Genomic DNA, 26,292 nt, shown 5'->3' on the forward strand with positions numbered 1-26,292 from the left:
ATATTCTGTCCATTCCGTTGCCCTGTCCCCTCGCCTGAGATCCTTCCCACTCCAATAGAGTGTGAGATTGCTGCTGAGCTGTATTGGTTGGAGCGAGGCCTCTGATGCTCAGAAACAGTGGCACACACAGAGCTCCGTAAGCACAGAGAAATGGTATGGCTCACGCCCAGCAGCTCTACCATGGTTATATACTGCAAGTGTACAGTATAGTACACAGCCAGGGAGGCTGGTGGAGGTAGAAATCGGAGGACGGGCTCATTGTAATGGATGGAATGAAACGAGGAATGGTATCAAACACTCTGCATGCATATAATAAAATCAATCAATCAATCAATCAATCAATCAATGAAATCTGTTGACCAAAAACATGTTTTCTGGCTAGTTACTGTGCATACATCAGACATGGTTAATCAGACATATGTTATCTCATGTATGCCTCATCCAGGTACAGCTTTGAGTGGGTGTAGTGTAAAAATCTTTACAGCAAGAAAATCTGTTTACCCTGGTAAGTTAATTCCTTCCGTCGAGGCTGTACCTAACCTGATCTACAAACAAATTGCAGAAAGGATGAGGGACGGCTCCATGCACTATTGCAGTTACGGTACATCACAGATGTAAAAATAAGCTACCAGATACAAGAATACACAAGAATATACAAGAATAAGCTACCAGCTTAGCCTATTAATTGAATAAAAGACATAATAACTGCCATGTACATTTGGGCCTTATATTGAGTGATCTGAATGTTAGAAATGTCAGCGCCGCGATTACCCGGCTATTTAATAGGCTCATTTTTTTCTCACCTCTCCATTGTAAATGCCTCTACTCTACTCTTGGCCAGTACACACACAGACACACAACTCTGTTGCTCCTGCCTCCTGACCCAGAGTCAGCCGTTGAGCTGTATGCTCCATGACTGATCCAGCATAATGGAGAGATTACACACACAGGTGCATATGCTGCTGTCACTCCTGAGGTTGCGCCAATGCGTCCTCCCATGTGCAAATAACCAAAGTGACAAAGATATCAAGAGTGGCTGATCTGCTCGGCCAACAGGCCAACATGTTCTCTCTCCTCTCTGAGGTTGACAAGTTTATGCACATCTAAGCCTAACCGAACCTTACCCCCCCCCCCCCACCCCCCCCACCCGACTTCAAACCCGGATGCTGATGAGCAAACGTTGTTCTGGGTGACTGATGCTTCCAGTGATGGACTGATGCAATTTACCCTGGTAATAATCTCACCTACATTTTTAAACAGCCATAAATGAGTTTAAAGTGAGTGAATTCCGGCCCTGCTTTATTCATGGCTTTAGGATTGGATCCATAAAGATCTCTATCCCGGAGTGTTCCCACCTCCTCCAACCACATGAATGATATCTACAATCCATTTTTCTTGTCATATTCATGGAGCAGTTGCCGTGGTGACTGGAAGACTTATCGACTCCTCTTGTTTGTGCAACTTCTGTTCTTCACCGTCAACATATGCATCCTCTTTGGGATAACGACTTGATTGCCGCGGTCATTTTCTTTGGAAAACATAACACACATTAAACATACAAAACCATAAAAAAAACAAAGTGTGACAACATTCCGATGGATTTGAGTCATAACACCGGAGCGAGAGAGGAGGTGTCGTAAGAGGAGCTGTTCTGGAGCGGCTTGTTAGCTTCTGAAAAGGAGGTGTTGTGTGATAAACATAGTGAAAGCATCTTTAAATAGACCGCAGGGTGATGCCAGAGCACCCCAGGGATCATAAACAAGTGTGTTCAGCTGCGTCTACAGCACCATGGTGATCAACACCGCGGGGTCACTGCCAGTCACAGCTAACATGCTCCAGGAACTTCTTCATGTGACTGTTGTTGATGAAGACATGAGGCCTGTCGGAGGTGAAAAACACTGATACAGAGGATGTAATCAACCGTGTCAACCAGGAAGTAGTCGACGGTAGTCTGTTCTCTGTGATTGACAAGACAGGGTTAACAAGACTCATTTTGGGGAAGCAAAAGCATACAGGAATGGATTGTACAGTGTTATAGCCCATAGAAACCCACTTGACGCACCCCCAGACCGTAGACTCCCTTCTCCTCATCCCACAGTCCCTCACCTGCACTCTGGTGTTGGGGTCTTGTTTGATCCACTTGATGGCGGTCTCGTAGACCAGTTCCTCTGCCTTGGTGTTGAGGCTGTCATTGGACAGATACGCCACCAGGTCATCATTAGACACACTCAGGATCTCCTCCTGCCCAGCGACCTGAAAGCAACGTTGGAACAAAACCTTAAAGACCCCAATCGTTTCCCCCTCCTTCCTAGTTTCACATTGTTCAGGCCAATATGCTCATGTATTGTTGTGGCATTACTCTAATCTATAAAAAAACATAATCACACCAAAAAAAAATCATCCCCCATAATTTGAGTGAATGTGCTGTTCAAATAATAGGAGGGATACAAATGCACAAACTGTATGTTATTCAATCAATCAATCAATCAATCAATCAATCAATCAATCAATCAATCAATCAATCAACCAACCAACCAACCAACCAACCCACCTCAGGGAAGTTCTGCAGGGCGAAGGCCTTGGCCATGTTATGGAGCTCCGTACACCTCATGGCCTCAGCCATCGCCAAAACTCCTAGACAGTTACCTGCAGTCAGCTGTTTCTCTGGAGACGGTGAAAAAGAAGGAGAGGAGTGGGAGAGAGACATTGATAAGAGGGAGGGAAGGGGGGGGGGGGGTGATAAGAGGGAGGGGTGATAAAGGGGGGGGGCGCAGAGGGAGAGGGAAGGAGGGAGGGGAAGGAGAGTGGTAGGGGCAGATTGAGCAGATGAGGAGTGAAGATAGAGGGAGAAAGAGAGAGAGGAGGGGAGAAAAGGAGAGGTAATAGTCATCCACCACACATCCATAAAAGATCCTAGAACTAGGAAAGGGGGAGGGTTATCATCTATCCCTGTGTGTATCTGAGGCTGGGGCGAGAGTGTAATAACTCAAACAGCTCCAGGGACAAACAACAAGGGGAATCGATCGCTCAGTGCAACCCAGGCGGCAGGCAGGCTAGGATGGCAGAGCAGGGATTAGCACAGCCAGGTAAAGACCTTTCAGATCCCAGCCCACACTACAGGCAGACAGACAGACAGGCACACAGGGAGGCACTAGAAGGCCATGCTATAAAAGGACAAAAGTTTTATTTTGGGATATTGTTAGAACTTAGAAGTCTTTTTTTATCATCTAGTGATCTGTCCTCTCTAACACTTCTGGCCAGATAGTGATGACCAGAGAAGGGCTGGCAGGGTGGGGGGGTCACACATCAGAAACAGACCCACCCTATGGTTTTTCATTGCCATGGTTACAATGAACTCCCCAGCACACACACACACACACACACACACACACACACACACACACACACACACACACACACACACACACACACACACACACACACACACACGCATTCACGCACACGCGCACACAGACACACACACAGACACACACACAGACACACACACAGACTACACCACACCCTGGTCTGTGGCAACAGTGAGAGGCCTGATCAAATAGCAGTCATTGGCCTGAGCCACCACCCCCCGACCCCACATCAATAAACACTCAGCTCTCCCAAAATAAATAGAACTCAGTAAAGGTCATCATGGAGCATCTAACCAAAACAACACAAGGCGAAATAAAATACTGGTTTATGTGCCATCAAAGTATGAGTAAAGTTTTAACTTAACTCTACGTGTTAAACTCAAAGAAAAACAAACGTCTAATGTTCCGTCTGTTGTGGTGTTTGATGGAACAGATGTGTTTTGTCTGTGTCTGAGAGACCTTTGTGTTTGTGTGTGTGGGTGTCTGTCTGTGCGTTTCAGACTTCTATGTGTGTATGTGTTTATGTGTGTGTGTGTGTGTCTGAGAGGTGGAAGTGTGTGTGTGTGTGTGTGTGTGTGTGTGTGTGTGTGTGTGTGTGTGTGTGTGTGTGTGTGTGTGTGTGTGTGCGTATGCGTGTGTGTGTATGTGCCATACTGTAGCTCATAAACCCGCTGAAGCGTTCGCCGGCATGGAGAGAGGAACAGTAGAGTTTTATTCCAGCCCTTGGCTTTTGCCGCCTCCGGCTGTAAATCTCAGGCCACAGACACGCCACAGACACGCCACAGTGGGAACAGTGCCCAACGACACTCACTATGAAGGTCACTTCTGTATCTGAGGGACTGAATTAACTAAATGGACATACTTGTACTGCTGATTCGCTGGAAAACCCCTAACCACCAAACTTTAATTTTAAAGCAATTTCGATGCAAATCGACAAACTGGGAATAACCCACCATCATGAAGCAACTTTGTTTGTACTGTACCCATTGTTTTTAAATGACTATGTGGGAGCCGGATTTATTTGTATGTTTATGTGTGTTCTCATAGAATCACTCCACAATGGGTGAAAAATAGGCCTGGCACATTTTTTCGATTTCCCCTCAGTGCATTTGTTAAAACTTCAACTATGACATGACATCAATTTCTATGTTCAAGGACATGGTGTTGTGTACCGGTACATTCTCCTCTCTAATGCTTTCAAATGTCATGAATCATGTTGAGGAGAAATGGATTGACGTTTTGATAGTGATGAAGTCTCAGCCAACAACAAATGGTTTCTCTGTTTTCACTGAAAAGGTACAAGTCCATATTTTTCGGGGCGAGGCGAGAAAAGCAAATCGATGTCTCTTTCTCTACGCTGTCTTTCCCCTTTGATTCCCTGCTCTGACCTTTCTTTCTCAGATTCAGTCCTCATATCCCTGGTGTTACAGGTACCCCAAACCATCTCTATTAAATGCTACTCAAATCACGACATTAGCAGTATCTTAATCCCTTGACCCCCTAAACCCATAACTACCCATTTGCTCGTCAGTTAACCCCCAAAACAGAACATCAACCCCCCCCCCCCCATCCCCCCTCCTATCTCCACACCTTGTCCAAGTATTGCTCTGCCTTTAGTATCTGTGGATTCCATCCTAGCTCACGCCAGCAGATTTGACATTTAACTGACAATTGTACCCTGACCTTTTTATAAATCTGTACTGGCGTCTCCTGACGACCGGGGGGGGGGGGGGGGGGGGGGAGAAAGAAGGCACAGTGCCCAGGCAGAGGGTGTAAAGAAGCAAAAATCTCTCACTACCCCGGAGGAAAAGCTAGCTAACTTTGGACGCCTGACAAGAAGTTTATGCTGTGCTGAACATAGTTAGGAAACACAAACACTTCTCTGAAATGTACTGCTGAAACTAGGCTACATATCTAGGAAAGGCACACAAATTTCACACGCATGCACGGACAAACACACACACACACAGAAGCACACCACAGACAGACAGACACACACACACACACACACACACACACACACACACACACACACAGCGACACTGGGTTCTGCATACCTAGGAAGGACACACAGACTTTGCAGAAAGTGTTGAACTGGAACTTGTTGGCAGCCTCCAGCAGGGTCTTGGCGTTGGCTGAGTCTATGACCAGTGATCCTGTGTAGACAAACTCTAACAGCAGCTCCAGAACGTCCGCTCCGATGTTACTCATGGTCAGCTCCAGCTTCTCCCCGCTCCGCGTCTCTCCCGAAGACCTGACGAACCAACCATGGCAGAGACAGGAGAGTTAGGCAGCTCAGCGAAACACGCTGACACACCTAGGCTACCACTCACACCCACACAGGAAATGGGGGAAAAATAACAGAATCATTACACAATAAAATACAACATAAAGTAGAAAAGGGGAAGGTAAAGAACTTCTGTTTTGGTTTCTAGGGTTTTATGAAACTACAGTACACACTTTAGTTCTGCATCTGAAACAAAATGTTCTCTCAAAACAAAGATTAGGGATGCACAAGTTATTGCTTTGTCTTATTTATGGCAAAAAAATATACAAAATGCATGCTTTAACATGTGTTTTCCATGTATGCATAGGTGTATTAATGAATCGACATGCATACATGATTGTGTGGCAGCTTGAGGGAGACAAGAGACTGGGGGGGGGGGGTGACAAAATCTTATACACTGATGGATGGATGAAGATGGAAGACTGCAAGCTATGGTAGGGTTAGGGTTAGGGTTGTCTTGTGTTTGGAAGCTGCTGTCGAGCTCCAGGAATGCATTATTGCAGTCTTGTGTGCTGTATATCAAAGCTACAAATCCACTGGTGTTGTCGTAGATTAGTATTATAAACTGGGGCTGGCTGGGAGGCTTTGATGTGCAGTGCAACAGAACGTGATATCTCTCTAAAAAAGCCGTCCTTCGGGCCTCTTGTCTGCTTTAGAATCCCTTTACATTGTGACATCATCAGGATCAAATGGCTCTGATTAGTTCACATGTTAGAACTCCCCGGGGGGGTGTGAGAGCGTTGAGTAACGGCTCACCACCGCTGTTTAATGTCCCATGTGAAACAATAATCCACTCAAGGGCAAAATAAATGGAATCAATGCCCCAGAATGCAAACGATAGTGTGTCCTTCCCCTGTGGCTATGGACATAAACAATATGAAAACTACTGTGCATTAAGATGGATGGAGGATGTTCGCCTCCGTCGCTCACAGCGTTTTACTCCACTGATGATGCAGCGTCTGTCTGTGATGTGTTTGTGTTTGTGTTTGTGTTGAGAGTGAGATGTGTGAGATTCCTTCTTTAAGTGCCATTACATACAGTCACAATTTGGCGAAAGGCAGACAGACAAACAGACAAACATACATATGGACAGAATGGTTAGAGTGAAGCAGGAGGGAGGGGGGGAGAGAGAGAGAGAGAGAGAGAGAGAGGGGAAGGGAGAGAGGGAGAGAGGGTGGTAGGGAGGGAGGGGGTTGGTTCTTCCACAGGGAGCCAGCAGCCATCCTTCTGAGGGAGGGGGGGAGTTGTTCCATGACTGTGCCTGGGTCTTTTAAATAAGAGATCCCCCCCCCCAACGAGCGCCACACCTAAACAAAGCCTTTGTCCCACCAGCTGCAATATTCACCAGTAGCCTGTATATGAACTGAGACATTAGTTGTCATTGAGAGCGATCTCAGGACGTGAGAGGGGAAAAGGCAAAAAGACAATGGTATTTGTCTCTGGATGGACATACAGTACAGTAGGCTGGAAAAACCAAGGTAGTTACACTTTTCCTCCTGCAAAGCAAAAAGCCACATGGTGTTATTGCCTCCCGCCCTAAGCTCTGCAGTGGCGGTATTAAAATAGAGAAGGAGGGGGAGGAGGGGGGTGTAGTCCAGGGTTAAGCGATGGAGGAGGTGAGGAAGAGAAGAAAGGGAGAATAAAAAAAGAGGTAAAAAAAGAAAACAAGAGCATGCTCATCAACCAGGTCAATTAGTGCAATCCAAATCGGCTCGAGTGGCAATTTGTTTTGTCTGAGCACTTTTGTTATGGAAATTGCTTTCCGGGACTTTCCGAGAGGTGGATATTTATGCTGCATCTGATTGCAGACTTGTTTTTCAGAATGTGATAGAGGGACAGAGAGAGGGGGGGAAGGAAAAAGAGAGGGATATTTAGAGAGAGGAATCTGTTTACGAAAAAATGCACTGGTTCATTCATTTTCTCAGTCTCTAAGTCAGGTTTGACTGTCAAAGTGCAGTGGAGCAGAGACAGAGAGGGGGGTGACATACATGGCTTTCTAATGTGTACCGGTACACAAGACCCGGTTTATAGGGTATATTCTACAGTATTTAACATGTTCTGTAAAAATTCATTTCAGCAATAGAAATCCCTGATTCCCATAGACTGAGCATCAAAGAAGCGTATCCAAAATAAACACTTTGGGAGAAACTAAATGGGTCATATCACCTTTATTCTGCCATCAATGACAGTAAATAAAACATGAAATTAGTGGGCGATACAGTATACTGTGAAGTATAGTTTGTTTTGTGCTTGTTTGTGTGTGTGGCTCCACACCCATGCCTATAGTACGGGTTAGAGTGTTCTAGATGAACAGGTGCTCACAGGGACAAGTAAGAGGGTCAGGTTAGAGTACTGACCCACGACAGGGCAACAGTATCATGGGCTGGTGACAATTGATTTAAATGTCTGATTATAAACCGCTTATAAGCCATCATCAAATAGTATAGTTTGTTAACCATGGCACTAACTGTGAGTAAATCAATCTTTATAATTTGCACATTAATTAGGATTAGTATAATACATGTATACAAACCACTGACGTATTCACTCCAATGACTAAAAACAATGTCATATTGTTAATAAGAGGTTTATAACCAGCCGGACCAAAAAGGTGTTACCGTACCAATATATCCCTGAGACAAAGGACTAAATGAGACATGTCACAGGTACTGTACTGTAGTGACCATGACGTCTCCTCTAGTCTCAGCTGGACAATCTCTCTGAGAGAGAAGCTGTAAAAGCCTATATAGCACAACACCCTAGCCCTCTCCTATAGTCAGAACACCCTAGCCCTCTCCTATAGTCAGAACACCCTAGCCCTCTCCTATAGTCAGAACACCCTAGCCCTCTCCTACAGTCAGAACATCCTAGCCCTCTCCTATAGTCAGAACACCCTAGCCCTCTCCTATAGTCAGAACACCCTAGCCCTCTCCTACAGTCAGAACATCCTAGCCCTCTCCTATAGTCAGAACACCCTAGCCCTCTCCTGTAGTCAGAACACCCTAGCCCTCTCCTGTAGTCAGAACACCCTAGCCCTCTCCTACAGTCAGAACATCCTAGCCCTCTCCTATAGTCAGAACACCCTAGCCCTCTCCTGTAGTCAGAACACCCTAGCCCTCTCCTATAGTCAGAACACCCTAGCCCTCTCCTATAGTCAGAACACCCTAGCCCTCTCCTATAGTCAGAACACCCTAGCCCTCTCCTGTAGTCAGAACACCCTATGCCCTGGGTGAGTCAGGACCAGATGAAAACAGTGAGAAAAGAGAAAAATAAGAAACAGATTACATAAAACAGTGTGTGTCAGGACTGCTCAGAGACTTTGTGCTTTTATATTACTGAGCCGCACAGATGCACTATAGCCATAAATTAAAGGGTTGCAGAGCCTACTTATTGGGAAATCCTGAGGGGGAAAATGGAATTACTGGGGGTGATCTGTCTCTCTGCTCTGTGCATCAGCCTCTAAAAGGGTAAGGTAATAGCTTTCTTGGCGGGTGAGTGTGGGGCGTGTGTGCACATTTTGTAGCAGTATTACATCCTTCAGGTAGTGTGGTCGAGATGGCATATTTCTGACAAGTGCAATGCATACTGGGGTGAGATAAATAAAGTTATACTTCAGAGAGAGAGAGAGAGAGAGAGAGAGAGAGAGAGGGGAGTTACTTTGAGATTTCATCGAAATACAATAATCTTTTCTACAAGGGTGTGAATTTTGCTTTAAAGAGAGAGAAAATGATTTACTCAAAATTGATGTGTTTCTGGATTTGAGCAGTTAAAGTGAATGTACTTTTTTACGTCTCTCATCTTAGTTTTATCTCTAGTGGGATTAGCAATCATTTTGCACATTCATTGCGACTCATCTATCATTATTTCACTGACCCTTTAATATAACTGAATATAAATTAGCATTTAGCAGGTACTTTAAATATCCAAAATATTCTAAATATCATGGATGTTTGAAATAACTTTTAATGGAAAGTAGCTTATGTGCATATTATAAAAATAAGTAGAACTGTTGAAAACATGACAGAACTTCAGCTAATGTTGAAAACACTACAGAATGAATCAACTGAAATTACTTTACTTTAAATTACAAAAAATACAACATTTTGGTGCAATTTATTTAACGACTGTTTAAATGTAAACAAGAATTTGCATCATTACTTTGCCATTTCATGGAGCACTAGCGGAGCAAATGTGCCCATTTAGACTTTAATTTCTTAAGTGTGTGTGTGTGTGTGTGTGTATATGTGTGTGTGTGTGTATATGTGTGTGTGTGGAGGTCAGGGCAAATAAGCAGAGATGTGCACTCTCTCACTCTCTGATATTGCATCTCTACTTTCTCTCTGAGTGATGGCTATCTGCCTACACACACACGCACACGCACACGCACAGGCACACGCACAGGCACACGCACACGTCAACACAGTTTATGAGGAGATAACAGGGAGACTCGACAGCAGTGAATACCTCCTGGCGTAACGGAGGGAGGGGGAGCGTTTGAGGAGGGCGTTTCTCTCTTTCATTTGACCTCATAAAGAGCTGGACACTGCGTGGGCCATGTGTGGCATCAGCATAATTCCAGATGCGCTGGAGAGCGACCTGAACGGCACAGAGAGGCTGTAACTCAATGACCGGCCCGCCTCCCTCTCTACTCTGCTCTAACCAAGCCAGTCACACTCTGCTTGACCGCACAACACCTCCCAGGCAGGACTAAAATGGCCTCTCTTTCTCTCCCTCTCTCTCTTCTCTCAGTTCCTTTCACCTCTCTCTTTCTCTTTCTCTTTTTCTCTCTCTCTCTCCCCCCCTCACTTCTCCTTTAGTGTTGGCAGGAAACAAGTTGATGAAAGTGAGGTGACACATGCCTTATAAAGTCAACACCAATTATTGGAGGTGGTATTTGTACCGTCTGTGCATTGATAGATTATCATGACTATATCATGTCAAACAGTTGACATCTTTTACAATTAATAATTAGCCTAACATATTAATGAAATATTCTGCTAAATGTGCGGTTAAATGAGAAATTTCTATTTTTGATTTAATCTCGATGAGAGACGCCTGCGTTATGATGACAAATTAAGGTCGTTTTACAATTAATTATACACTTAATGAGAATTTGCTCTATCAAGCACCCACATTAAACAAGTAAAATATTAGAATGTCGGCAGCAGGCAGGAAGATGAACTCCAAGCCTGATCGAATTCAGCCTTTTTCTCTGGGGACCCTGTCTCTTTCTAGGGGGCCCTATCTTTATGCATAACCTAACTCACTCTGGCTCGGATAAAGGGGGGAAAAAAACCAAGAGAATCCGATTGACAACTCGACCAGCACGGAGTCTTCAATTATATATATATTTAAAAAAAAAGTCTGATTCTTTTAGGGTCCTCTGTCACATCAAGGTCATGTTGCTGCGTGTGTGTGTGTGTGTGTGTGTGTGTGTGTGTGTGTGTGTGTGTGTATGTGTGTAGATGTGTGATGAGTGGCCTTCTGTACAGATGTGGCTCTGTGGCGCTGTGTGTCTGACAGGGCCTGTGCTCGCTACGCTCCCGGTACGTGTCCCCATTCAGCAGGAACAAGCGTATCTGTGTGAGTGAAGAGCAGCGTCTGGCTGCCTCTGTGCCTCTGTGCCTCTCTGCCTCTCTGCCTCGCCGCCACCGCTGATAAGCAGCATGGCGCTCTCTGATGAGCTCACTGTAGAGGCAGCATGGCTGCAGGGCAACTGGCAACCTCCCCGAGGCTTATACAGACACTGTTGTACGCCTCTGTCTGTCTGTTCCCTCTCCTCTGTGCTGTGCACAGGAGAACAAACACACGTGTCAACAGAATGAAACAACAGTGGTTCCAGGGCTCTCAATCAAGTCGAAAAACACCTGCAAGGATCTGAAGCAAGGATGAGGACATTAAAAGATGGTATTCCCTCCCCGTGGATAACAGAAGTAAAAACATACACACTCAAGCAAGCACACACACACACACGCACACACACACACACGCACACACACACACACACACACACACACACACACACACACACACACACAGTCTCTCACACACTCACACTCACACACACACACACTCACAGGCACACACGCACACACATATGTACAGGCACCACTAGGTACCCTCAAACACACCAGCACCCACACACACAGACACACAGACACACACTGTACAGGCACCACTACTGTAGGTACCCTCAAACACACCAGCACCCACCACATACGCACACACGCACGCACGTACACACACAGACACACACAGCTATGGAGGCAAAACAGCCTAGAGACATATGAGGGACATAGCATTGGGGACACCTCAGATCCACTTCAAATGAATACATTAATGGGAGTTGATGTTTACCTGTGAAAGTAGTGGTTGGGTAAGCGGTGATACATGTGCTTCTGCTTTGTCCTTTGTTTGCAACTCTGAAGCTTTCCCCATCCTTTCAGTGCACTAACCTTCAATCATTAGCATATGAAAAGGATGTTTTCTCTTCAAAAGCCCCAGATATAAACACCGAAATAAGGAAGCTCAGAAAAACCCTTCCCTATACCCATATGCCGTATCATTGCTTTGGAAAATTAGCACTCAAAGTGCACAATGTTTTGTTATTCTTCAGCTAAAGCCCCTATGAGTGAGATTTTTTGTTTTTTTTAAAAGATCCCCCAGTCATGGAACGTTTTTCTCTGCTCATTAAAATGGAAATGTGGTTAATTTGCTCTATATGGGAGGGAAAGGTAAAGACGAGGGTTGACCTTTTCTTTCCATTTTGAGATACATTCATTTGAGCGGGAGAAGGAAGGAATGGCTGCTGGCCCTGTGATAGGAACCAAAGTCTTCACACACCTGCAAGAGAGAGAGGGGGAGGGAAAAAAAAGCGACACAAATGCGCCCTACGAAAAGAACAGATTGGATCAACAGCTGGTGAGAGGGGAGGGAAGGCAAACCTTTTCACCAGGTCCTTGAAATACAAGCTGCAGGAAGCTAGAACATTTTGGTGGACTTCAAACTCTTTGCCTTCAACAATAATTTTCAGGTCTGTAAACTCTTTCGCTCTGCGCTGTTGGTTCAACTCCTTCAACATCTCTGTAGAACAAAAAAGAAACACACAATGCCATGTTCCACTTTAGAAATCTATCTTTTATAGAAAAATAATGATCATAGAAATATCATGGCAGAAAAAAAAAACAGAATTGAGACAATAGAAATGTGCAGATTATAACAAAAATATTACTGGCCAGTCTTTAACACAATGAGTTTTCATTATGTAGTAGAGAGGAAAATCGTACATCATACATTTCAACAACAACATTTGAATATATAGGCAGGGGATGTGTGTGTATTATTCAGTAGGCAAGCTCCTAAGTTATACAATGTATTGAGATGTAAGTCAAGTGATAAGCAAACCAGTCTACATCGCATGCAACTGATATTAAAGGTTAGGATTAATATGAAAGACAAGACATTGTTTGACTGCATTTGGCTTGTATAGTATACATATACTGTATGAACATGGCCTATATATGAATTTAACTAATGTAACAGAATCAAATTAATAACTATCTAGAAGAGGTGTGGGTTGAAAACACACTTGAATGCATTATTCATCGTTATAACAATATTCTTTGGCATTTTACCAGCATCCTCCTACTCAGGGAACAAGTTAACCCAGTGAGCTCCGATGTATTGAACAACACTAAATCTCCAGGCACAAAAAAAAGACATCTTCACACTTGTCATCCTCTCTAAAATGAATAAATAAATACATAGATAAATAATGCCTTTGGAACAAGGGGCAATCTAACTTAACAATGCAGTGAGAAATACACAGCTGCTACCATTGAGCTGCATATGGAGAGGCCAGGGAAAGGACTAGCTGTGCTGGAGAGATGGGTCGTAGGCGCTTGTTCCTCCCGGTCTTTTAATGAGGCACCATGAGGAGATGCTGAGAGGGGAAGACAGCGGGAGACTAGGACAAACTGTTATAGCCTATAGAGGGGTCCCTCACCGTCTATGTACAATACTACAGCTCCTTCAGCATACAGAGGACCAACTGTGTACAATACTGGGGCTTTAACTGCATACAGGGGACCATATATGTATAATACTGGAGCTTTAACTGCATACAGGGGACCAACTATGTACAATATTGGGGCTTTAACTGCATACAGGGGACCAACTATGTACAATATTGGAGCTTTAACTGCATCCAGGGGACCAACTATGTATAATACTGGGGCTTTAACTGCATACAGGGGACCAACTATGTATAATACTGGAGCTTTAACTGCATACAGGGGACCAACTATGTACAATATTGGAGCTTTAACTGCATCCAGGGGACCAACTATATATAATACGGCAACTTTACTAGGATATAGAAGGACCAACTATGTACAATACTGGGGCTTTAATAGTACTGTATTTTAGTAGCACTGGGCGTTTATTTACTTTAACCACAGAGTGCGCCAGGCGTGTAAAAGAGACAGGCTACTATTGGAGACCAAAATTTTTTTTGTTTAGACCCCACCACTGTTGCCAAACTGCCGCTCAAACCTGCGATATGACAGAGCTGAATACCATAGTGAGAACAAATATCAACCAGCATTATGTGAAAATGGTTAGCCTACAGTATATCAGTCAAAACATTCATCTTTGATAAATACGGTCATGTATTTACCGTTCCATACAAAGCTGCTACTGTCCGACGAGAATACATACCGGCAACGGTCGCACAGAATCTAACAGTCATCCAGAATCGCTTTTATCATCTGCTAATATCAACAGAGAATACATAGGCTACCGGTCAACAATTTATTATGACCTGGCATGTATTAGGGATCGGAGCTTATTTGCTTCAATGTAATTAGTGGCCAAGCTATTACGTTACGTAAAATACTACAGCTTCAACAGCACAACAGGGGACCAAATATGTACAGCACAATACTGGAACTTGACTAGCATACAGGGGACCAACTATGTCCAATAGTAGGGCTTTAACTACATAGAGGGGACCATCTATGTACAATACTGGAGCTTTAACTACATAGAGGGGACCATCTATGTACAATACTGGAAATGTATTAGCATGTAGAGGGGACCACATTCTATACTGGAGCTTCAATGACGTATGTAGTGAGTCCGCTGCAGGGAGTAGGTGCTAACTGCTGATACAGGTTCAGCTATTTTTGTATCCTCAAAGGATAATATGATCCTAGATCCTTCTTTAGGGGCAGTATCTACCTCACACTCAACAACTCCACAGGCACGGCAAGTCAAAAAGCCAATGAGTGTGTGTGGAGACAAAATGATGTGTTATGTTCATGAGCTACACGGATTTGCACGACAATTTTAGAGGAAAGCATAAATGTCCTTACATATTCCATTGTAGAGGCATTTAATCGTGGTGGGCAGATGGCCGTGATACAGTAACATTTGGGTATTAGGCTACGGTTTACAACGGTTAGGCAAATCTGTCAAATGATGTCGTAGTGACGTAGAGCGGCTCACCAATATGTGGGGATAACAATAAGGCCACACCCAGGCAAAATATCCAAGCAAGTCAAAGTAGGCTAAGCCAACAGTGGATATCTGACAACTTAACAATGAGTCTCCTACTGCTACCATCTCTTTCACTGTAGCGCTGGTTTTGTAATTGCGCGCCCCTCGAATTTCCTGCAATTTGACTTTAGATTTGGGTTTCAAACTGTGTCACATCTGATGAATTACTTGCCAGCTATGTAACCAGAAAGGGTACTTATCTGAATCTCATCATAAGCTATTACACAAACTCCAATTTCCCACAATTGTGATGAAGCCTATTTCTGAATGAAAATGTTACATGATGAACCATAGGTAAGTAGGCTATTAATATGATTTTATTCTTAAGACGTGAGGCAATGGCCAGACAATAACTTGGAGATTTATCAAAGTACCTGTGTACATTGCAGAGAGACATGAGAGGCAATACAGTCGACTGCCACAGTTACCAAAATCCTGTAAGAAAGTTGATCGATTAACAGAATGTTCATACTATGTTTAGTGTGTGTGTGTGTGTGTGTATGTATGCATGTGTTCGAGCATGCGTGTATGATTGTGTGTGTGTGTGTGTGTGTGTGTGTGTGTGTGTGCGCATGTGTGTGCGTATGTATGTATGTATGTATGTATGTATGTGTGTGTGTGTGCGTGCGTGTGCATGTGCGTGTGCACATTACAAAACTATAGTAATTTATGTGGAACTGATCAGACGAACGACTGGGTCCACAACATTACTGCATAAACGACTTTGTGTTATCATCCTGAAAGACTCATATGTTCACGCCAGATTCAAAGACTAGGATTCAATTAACCTGAGCTGACATTAGCCCCTGTGTTAGGCTGGAATATCCATTCATTTATCTTTTCCTTCCCTCTTTACTGATATTGGGAGCTCAGGACGGAATTAATTCAGCGGACAAAATTATACAGCATTAAACTGTATGATAAATAAGTGCAATTCCGAGCCTGCTGTTGAAAACCTGTTTCTAAGCAGAGGATCCTTGTCAGAGTTTTCATATCAGGGAATTAACAACTGAATTTGCCTGTTCCTGACCATTAAACATAATGAATACAATGCCTGGAATTAATGAATAGTATTCAACAAAAGACGGCTGGATTAGACTACAGTGGTTTCATCAACAACGTGGAATCAACACGACAAACTCTCTCACCATGAGTAGAGATATAGAGTGGGATAAGAAAACGACGGCAGCGTCAGACTGCAAACAGAACTGCAGAGCTACTCATGGCAACAACACACCTAACACACCTACACACACATGCGCGCACGCACACACGCACACACGGCACACATGGTGGTTGGCAGTAACCTTGCTCCTTATTCATCTCTCCATCTCCACTCCCTCAGCCTGAGCCTACTACACACGCCGCGCCAGTGCTACTGGCAGTTGGGCAGCTATCTGATTATTGTGCAGCGCGGCGACTGTGAATAGTGAATACATTGTAATTGGAGTTTGCATTGTGGGTCTCCAGCGACCGATATGGCTCTCACCTTCAATCTGCCACGGAGCATAGCACCCATTTACCCAGAGACGCAGAATCAGGCGAAGGGGAAGGAGAGAGAAAGAGAAAGAGAACTATAGTCGTCAGCAAACAATGGCTTCCCTCCCTCTGAGCTGAACGGACACACCTGAATGGCTGATGGAAAAGCTAATTATGGCGTATTTCTGTGGGTCAACGCGCACCCTAGAACAACCCATCATCACTTGGGACCATGAAACAGCACACAGCGTCCCCTTTCTATGTCCCGGGGTGGAACGTGGTGGAGGAGAGGCATATTAAATGTGATCATGGAGGTCTGGAAAGACCACACGTCTCAACGTTGGTAATGGACTCTGAGAGGTGTACCGCTAATGCTGGGTTTCGCTCCACTCTATGGTGGTACCTACAGGGAGGATAAAACGGGTTCATATTGTTCGCGGGACACACATCCAGCAGATGTTCTGGATGCAGAGTATGTAAATATCAATTATAAAGAGAGGAGAAAACCTGCACTCTGTTTATTGTACAAGCGTTTTAATTTAGCCACCACAACCCAGCTGTGGCTTTTCCTCATTGGTTGAAATATTGAAACGCTTCATTAAAATTGGGGGCATGTACGCCTATTCTGCTGCTAGCCCTAGTAACCCTACAACACCATGAAATGACTCCAGGTGCAGCAGCCAATGGTGTGCTCTTATGTTCTCTCCAGTAGCCAATCAAATTGCTCTCCTTATCTGTGTTACATGCTGTGCGTAGAAGCAGACACATGCATCATACACTGAGCTGTGATAGGCTACTGTAGAGGGACAGCGGAGCACATCATTGGCTGGCAGTATTTGGGGCCATTTTATGGTTGAAATCAAAGTTTGTGCCTCTACAAACCCGCCATTTTGTGTGGAGATTCTGTATAGTGTATTGCACATTGTAAGCGGAAAACACTTTTGAAGGCGATATTATATGTGTTACTAAAATTATTCAAAACCATTGGAAACCACAAAGAAGAGGACTGTTCAAACAGCCAGCCAGTCAAATGCAAAGACAATTTAACTACAGTTAAACAGAACCCTTACCAAATCCCACCTGGCCATTTTGTGCCAGAATGCTCACCACACATCTGGTGAAGCTAACCTTCACTGCTTGATTACACACATTTCCCTGGCAAACACGTATCTACAAAGCAAGTTCAGTCTCAAAATGAAAAAAACAATCATAAATGTGTTGAACAGTGACAGCAGTTATTGAATTTGTGACAGTTAACTCTGTGCTGTGTTGATGAATAAGTTGAGCCTTAATTAGCTCCTTAGCTCCACATTTCTCTGTGACCTACATCCCACTCTTATTTATGAATAAACTCAAGTCACTCCACAAAACAACAGGCATCAGTTACCGTTAATTATGCTAAAATGAAAATGTAAATTAAATATTTGGCATGATATTTAAGGGATACTTTATCAAAAGATATTAAAAGAGCAGTGAGCAAACAAGGGTCATAAAATGAACAGAGAACAGAGAAGGATGTATAGTAGTAGTAATGAAATATAGCGTGCGAAAATACATACTGTATGATGGCGATTTATGAGAAACAATTGTACAAAAATCAGTGAATCTAGGCAATAAAGTCTGAACAATATCAAACAATAACAATACCCTAACAACACACAATATTAACGGTCCAATTAAAAAAATACAATGTAACATTCTAGTGGAAGCTTTCACTTCCGATAATAAAATAATAATTCCGTAATATAAAAAATAAAGAATATTCAATACTAAAAACATCAATATACTGTACATCAGGAAATGTATTATGCACACTTTTATTTGTAAAATGTGGAGGTGGTTTTGAATAATAAATGATGAATATACATTATATACAAAATACAGTAACTATCACTTAAAGCGAGTAATCATGATATTTCCCGTTGTGCTACCTTGCTCGATCACACATACATACTGTACCATCATGCATTTTCTAAAATTAAGTTAAATTAAATAACACATATTTTTGATACATTTCTGAGTCTACAGTATTCTAATATATTTCTCGGTCTGTCCTCTTTGTTTAAATCACCCTAACCCTAAATAACTCCAAGTGGTATCCAAGATATTTCCAATACCTCTAGAGTTACTATGCTTTATTCCAGCTAATATGTTGCATACAGTACATGTCAAGTAGGCTTATGCAGTGGAGTATTAGTATATTATTGACCTACACAGTTTGACCCTCTGCCTCCTGACTGTTTGTTTGACAGTATTTACGATCAATTCCTCCACCACTCTGACTTTGGCTAATTAGCCTTAAATAACCACTGTAGCCACTCAATAAGTCAATAGTGATGCCTGGCACTACTACACTATGTCTGGAACTATGACGCTGTTTTATCTGAAGTGACCAACATGTCTCTGTGTCTCCAGTACTGCAGCTCTGTCTATGGATAACCATTCGCTTCTGTTGCGCTAAAGCTGCATGAAAACACATCATCTGAGTTTATCTACATTAAAATACACTATTTCTGGAATAAATTGCAAACATTGACAGTGTAGGCATGGATAGGGTTATTGTCTCAATATATTTTCGATTTCAAAATGTTTAGGAAGAAACATTTCTGAACAGTTCTAACGAAATATTTATTTTCTCCCGTATATCAAATAATTTTTTGACTGTACAAAAAGAAAAATCCGGAAATTTGAATTCGGAAGTAATATATTGAACTATTGAAACAATATTTTCATTGCTCATATGAACCAATTCAATTGGATAACCATCACAAAAAAACACGGTGGACCAAGGTATTCTTTAATTGCCATTTAAACTGCTTTATTGCTTGTTCAATGAACAGACTAAAATTGCTGATATTTCATCTCTCAAGACGAGCAAATAGGTGACCTTCCAGATTACTGGTTTACTGGTCTAAAATGTAAACCATCTACAAATCACCCCCACAAAATTAGCTTGATGTTTCTGAAGATGCTCTCACCCAAAACAATTATTTGTTAAAATTCCATCAATTGAATTATGTAGTCACTGGCCTATAAATTAACGAAAATAAAATACAATTGGACAATAAAAATTATAGTTTATAGACAGCAGTGCACAATTTGATTATTTTTGATATTACTGTGAAATGTCTAGTTAAGATTTGGCTTAAAATAATGCCATGACTTCAACAGTGATATATAGGACAGTCTAATAAAGAAATACACAATAATAATCATGTTATTGAATTGGTAATGAGAGCAGGTCTCCAGTGAGCCTACGCCCAAGGTACCATATCTAGCCAGACTACCAGCTCTATGGTTGGTAAATGAGCATGTTTGTGGTTCAAGATATTTCTTTCTCACTCTCAGGCATCCATTTTGCACCATATCTCCTGGTAAACACATCTCTTTCTGAGGACCAAATAGTCAAATGCAATAAGTTATTTTACTAGGAATTACCAATTCAATCAAATAAACAATAATAATAGTTGTTATTTTATTATTATTATGTATAGTAGCAATAGTGTCATTGTTGTTGTTATTATTAACAATATTAATAACATTAATATTATTATTATTGTTGTTTTTATTATTGACATTATTATCAATATTATTATTATTATTGTTGTGATTACTCACCTCACTCATTACTTTCCATATTGTGTGGACATATTCGTACAGTATGTTAACAGTTTCTACCATTGTCAATTATCAAGACAAATTGATTAAATCAATAGTTATTCTAGCCAAATTGAGGAAAAACATAATAGCAGCAACATATACAATATATTAGGAGTGACTGAGGTACGGAGAGCACAACAAAAGGCTTGTCAGAATGGCTCTTTCCAGGCACAAAAGCCCAGTGAGCCTCCATCAATAGGGGCAGATCTGAAATATGTTTTCAAAGGAGAACTCACAGCAGGAAAAGACAGAGGAGGGAGAGAGGGAGGTCAATGCAGATGCACACAAAGACCTGTTCAGAGCACAAAGCTTTCTCATTCTGCCCCTCTTAAAGAGCTTTCTTTTCTGTATGCAGAACAAATGTCAAAGGCCTCTAAGTACAGTGAGTGGATTGAACGTAAAGTACAATGACAAGACTCAACATGACAAATTATGACAATTTTTTTAAAGAAATGGGTGATGAACTGAGCCAAAATTCTATAGTTCAGGGATTTAGTGTAGAATAATACATTAATTCAGTCCGCAAAAACAATTAACAGTCCTTGGATATCTAAATGACATTGTGACAACCCACACCATCACTACTGTACAGTATGTCAAGTTATCCATCAGGTACTGCATCCATGGGAAGGTTCCGGAAACATTGCAACACTAGGAGTTCACCACGCTTCATTCCAACATCTTCACCATGTCAAAGTGGTGACTAGAAAGCTGGGGGATATTTCACAAAACACAATCAGCAAGTTGGCTCCCTAACTTTTTGAAACATCTCCATATTTGTTTGTTCATTAAGATAAGTTAACTTCAAATGGGAATGGAACACAGTAGCTGAAGGACGCCCAATACGAAATAATCAACCAACAGAGAAAAAAATCAAGAGGTAGGACCTCTTAAAAGTTAGTAGGGTAACCTATTGATCCTAGTTGGTAAAATGCAACCCTGATTGAGAGATGAGACCAAACCATTGCTAGAAGAAACACCTGAACCAAATCCCAGACAGTGTCACAGCAGACTATACAGCTGACTCAAATCAGCCATCTTGAGTGAAATCCACCTATCAAATCAAAAAGTTGTTTGGAGAAAACATGGTACAGTCGGTGTACGTCCACAACTCTCATATACTCCCACTGTGATTTATTAAAACACATAAACAGTCAACACTTCGATCCCGAAGAGATCTCCATGGCACAGCCCAGCCTAACTTTCACCCAGAATCCAGCTTCTGCTGTTTATCATAATGATGATCTAAATGCAAAGTGTTATACTCGTACTGAAACTCAAAGGTCCAAGAATGGCATTGATTGGTTGATACACATCATTATTTGTGGTCTGCTATAACTAAACAAAGCCCGGGTGTTCATGTAGGTTGTGAATAAAAGTAAATACTAACATCCTCCCATATAAGATCAAGGTTGACTTAAAACACGCCCCCCATTAGCTACATACAACCATCTTTTTGTCTGCTCCAAGGTTCAGTACAGTAGAGAACCCAAAACCTTGAGTGATCTTCCTCACACTAACAACACATCTCTCCTCTGACAATCTTTTGTACATTCTTTTCAACAGCCGTTCACGTCCATTCATAGAGAATAATCCATCGCAAAGGCGGAGAAAACTCTGAAAAACCCTGGAGTCTGTGGTCGTCCTGAATTCAGAGTGTTTGAGAGCGTTGGCACCGTTGCCGTAGAGAATAGTTCATGATGAGGACGTTTTATTCCCTGCTCTGTTCTGCTGAGGCGAGCTGCTCACCCCCAGAGCTCCTGTCACTGTCCCTGGGCTGAGACCATGAGGGAGGGAGAGAGAGGACCTGGTCCCCCAGGGAGCCCATGAAATGGGACGTGGATTGGGCCTTTGTTCCCTTCGCAAATACAGAGAGAGAAAGAATTTGAGAGAGAGAGAGTGTGTGTGTGTGCGCGTGTGTCTGTGTGTGTGTGTGTGTGTGTGTGTGTGTGTGTGTGTGTGTGTGAGAGAGAGAGAGAGAGAGAAAGGGGAACCCAAATAGTATATTTAGTACAGCAAGCTACTGTCCTATCCTCTACCTCCTGTAACCTCAGAGCCAGGGCCAGGGCCAGGGCCAGGGCCAGACACACACACACACACACACACACACACACACACACACACACACACACACACACACACACACACACACACACACACACACACACACACACACACACACACACACACACAGGTGGCACAGCAGAGTCGGGACAAACAGAGGAAACAGAGTCAGAGAGCAGTAAGAACAAAAAAACAAACAGAGCCCTGGGAGCATCCGTAGGCTTGCTGTGACAGCAAGGCAGGATGTCATTTGCGGTGTGTGTGTGTGTGTGTGTGTGTTGGGCCTGAGGTGTTGCGTGACTGCTGCTCCAGAAGACCATGGCGTATGTGTGTGTGTGTGTGTGTGTGTGTGTGTGTGTGTTTGTGTGCGTGCTCTGTGAACTAGAGAGCTCTGTCCTAATGTCCCCAGTGCTGTCCCAGTAGCCTACTGCTCATTACGAAGGCTGAGGGACTGTAAGGACGAGCAGCCATCCCCAAAAACAGAGCTGTAAGTCACAATGTGAAGGTATTATTCTGGGGATCAGGCACGCAAGCTCCCTGTCCTACCCAGGTTGCTTCTCAATTTAATGACTTTATGCTGTGCTAGAGCTGTTAGTGATGGTTTGTCAAATAACTACACTGGATTCTCGTGAAATGTCATGTCAATATTGGCCTTGCACTGAGAGTACGCAACGTCTGATATGACTTTGAATAACTAGGCAATAATGAACCTACAGGGAAAAGACTTATAAGGCAGTATGTTGGCTGGGTTATTGTTCATGGTTTAAGGGAGGCAAGATGCCAATGCAAATCTTAATTATTATTGCAGTATGTTACAAAGACTTCCAGAGTTTGATTAACAGAACACAACATGGCTGGAGCCCAAGATAATTTAAAAAGTAGAGAATGGACTGGACACTACAGATTAGGGAGCATTGAGCATTAAGCTCATTCAAGGCCTCATTATTGGCAACTGCTCTGGGGCGGGTGATTCACCCACTCTACAATAGTTGTTATTGTCATAAATTCAAACACACACAGACACACAAAGACACACACAGACACACACACAGACACATACACACACGCACACACACACACAGGCGCGCTTGTGCACACACAACTACACACAGAAACACACACACACACACACACACACGTGCACACACACATGTGCGCACACACACACACACACACGCACACACACGCACACACACACACACACACACACGCACACACACAGAATGATAAATCCCTCACAACTGAGCGGTGATGAGGAAATGCTGGCTACTGTAGATAACATATGCTTGGAAGAGAGTTGGACTAGAACAGAGTGGGAGTGCAACACTACTCCGTCTATTCTTTAAAGTGCTCAGTTACTGTTCAAAACAACAATAATCATGTGGCAAATAGTCCCCTCTAATCTCAGACATACAGTATTGCCATAGATTTGTAATGTACCAAATGGCAACTGCTGCACACTTGCAATAAACATAATTAATTGAGCGCAATTATTTCAGTTAAGGAGACATTAGCACATAATGTACAATGTCTAAAAAAAGCAGTCTAGATTAAGATCGTGTTAATTTTTCATAATAAATCATTTATATGTAATTCCTTTCTGAACATGGATTGAACTGGACGACCAACATAAGATATCCACCATATAGCCTGCTCAGTATCTTTTTTGATATCACATTCCTCACATCATATTCATCTAAATATCAAAAACAAGCAAATAACACAGTTGTGACCTGGAAATTGTGCCATGGTGGTTACCTTTAGTTCACTGGCATTTTACATCAAACAGAATGCACTTCCATGTGAGTGGATAGTAAAGGTATTTTAAGGTAACCCTGAGTCCCAGACTAGACAAGACCTGCCAACACCAGCTGTAGCTCAGCTGTTCAAGCCTCCTTCTTCTCTCCACATTAAGGGCCAAGACACGCACAGCCAGGCAGGCCAGGCAGCCAGGCTGTGTGAGAGAATGTGCATACACATGTATATGCCCACCGAGTGAGTGTGTACTGATAGATGTTTACGAGTGTGGCTATAACAGAGCAACCCTGACCAGCTTGCACGGTCCTGAAATCTGTTTATACCGCTACATTTGAGCAAAGCTACAAGCATAGGCCAGGAGCTTGACAGATCTTCAAGAAAAATGACTAAGGCAACAGCTTTGCCCTGTCCCTGTGCTCCTAAAGATAAGTGTCACAGCTCTCCCTTAAGATGTTGTGTGTTTACCTGCTAACTTTGTGAAAGTCATGGCATTCCAAGCAGAAAGGTTAGCATCAGGGTCACACTGTGGAGGAGGCTTCTCCGTAGACTACAAACCTCTGATGAGATCTCCGAGACCCTGTCGTGTACTGTGAACAGGACAGTGTCTGCCTGGGGGATTAAAGAGGGATTTCAGAGGTGATTGAACTGCTTCCAAAATAGAGTGGCTCTCTGATATCTTAAAATAATACTTTTGAAGTACTGTATTTTTATTATGTTTTATGTATAAAGTACTGATAATACTTTATACAGTACAGTAGTGCTGTACATTCTACGGTCAACACAGAGCCGAGGGACAGTAAGTAGCTCAGGTGCAGCTGCAATCAGTGGAATACAGATGTCTTCGCCACGTGCCAATCATCAGCTCCAGACCAAACTGCATAATAACATAATAACGGCATTACCCAGCCTCCCATGGCAACATCTTTAAAAGAGAAGGGGAGCAATAACAATGCACTGTACTACAATCATTATGATAATCAGAAATGCATTAAGAGCTTCAACCCCTCGAGCAACAAAGAGCAGGCTGAAAGTTGTATGGGATAATGGCGCATTGCTATTATAAAAAAAAATATCACACGTCACTCATATGGTGGAGGCTCAATGTCCATCAGGCTTAGAAACAATATCAGCAGCCTACAAAGAAGTCTGATTGCAAGCTCCTTATCATTTCTCCGAGACACAAAAGACTTCTATCTAATGCTGCGCCTACTGCTAGCTCTGTAGAATAATGAGCTTGGGGAGAGGAGAGTGTTCCTGCTAATGTCTAGTCTTGTCATTAGTATGTATGAGCCGTCTTGTATGCATTATCAGCCTATATGAAAAAAGTTTTCAGCTAGTTTTTACCAATTTCTTCATCCACTAACAGTGATTACTACACCTTGAACATTTCTACAATTTTACTGTTGGTGAAGGTGACTGGACCTGACGTTGTGCTAATGTTTTTGGAGTGTGTGTGGGTGTGTGTGTGGGTGGGTGTGTGTGTGTGTGTGTGTGTGTGTGTGTGTGTGTGTGTGTGTGTGTGTGTGTGTGTGTGTGTGTGTGTGTGTGTGTGTGTTTGTTGCGTTCGTGCATCTGCTGCTGTTTAGGAAAGTCAGTGCATTCCCTCAGTTCTAATTACACAGACTCTCATCAGAGGGAAACATCAGCTATTGACTGTCTGCCTGGCAGCATCTGCTGAGTTTACACCCGGCTTCATAGATAATGCATTACTGCCTACTTCATGGCTGATGACTGATGAGCGATATAACACATCGACGTTTGACTCTTGGTAATTAATCCCATCACAAGAAATGGCCTTTGACACCACGGCTTTTGAAATTCAGGCCGTTTCCAGCATAACTTCCATTCACTCTGGCTCCACTTTACACGCAAATCAATTCCCTTCCACATAACTGGGGGGCAGCAGATGTTTCATGTCACAGGCAAATGGTACTGTTCCAGTGCAGGCTTCCCTCTGAATACCCAATGCATAAAACTGTGCTTCAGAGTATGAAGCATCACTTTTCCTGCACTAGTAACAAGCCTCCAGGACACTTGAAGTTACAAGTGGAGGATGGAAATGGAGGTGTGTGTGTGTGTGTGTGTGTGTGTGTGTGTGTGTGTGTGTGTGTGTGTGTG

The 26,292-nt window shown here is 42.9% G+C and overlaps 1 protein-coding gene across 1 annotated transcript in view; it reads right to left on the reverse strand.

Moving 5' to 3' along the window:
- klhl29 (kelch like family member 29) overlaps positions 1-26,292 on the reverse strand; it is a gene marked incomplete at its 5' end in the record, with an annotated part of 117,578 nt that overhangs the window by 47,213 nt on the left and 44,073 nt on the right. Inside the window, 6 exon segments of the mRNA XM_083688576.1 lie at positions 2,107-2,253; positions 2,552-2,664; positions 5,426-5,622; positions 12,408-12,424; positions 12,426-12,498; positions 12,600-12,738. Of these exon segments, the coding sequence (XP_083544702.1) occupies positions 2,107-2,253; positions 2,552-2,664; positions 5,426-5,622; positions 12,408-12,424; positions 12,426-12,498; positions 12,600-12,738 (686 nt within the window).

Source organism: Argentina silus, assembly GCF_951799395.1.
Source record: "Argentina silus genome assembly, chromosome: 17".
Lineage (NCBI taxonomy): Eukaryota > Metazoa > Chordata > Actinopteri > Argentiniformes > Argentinidae > Argentina > Argentina silus.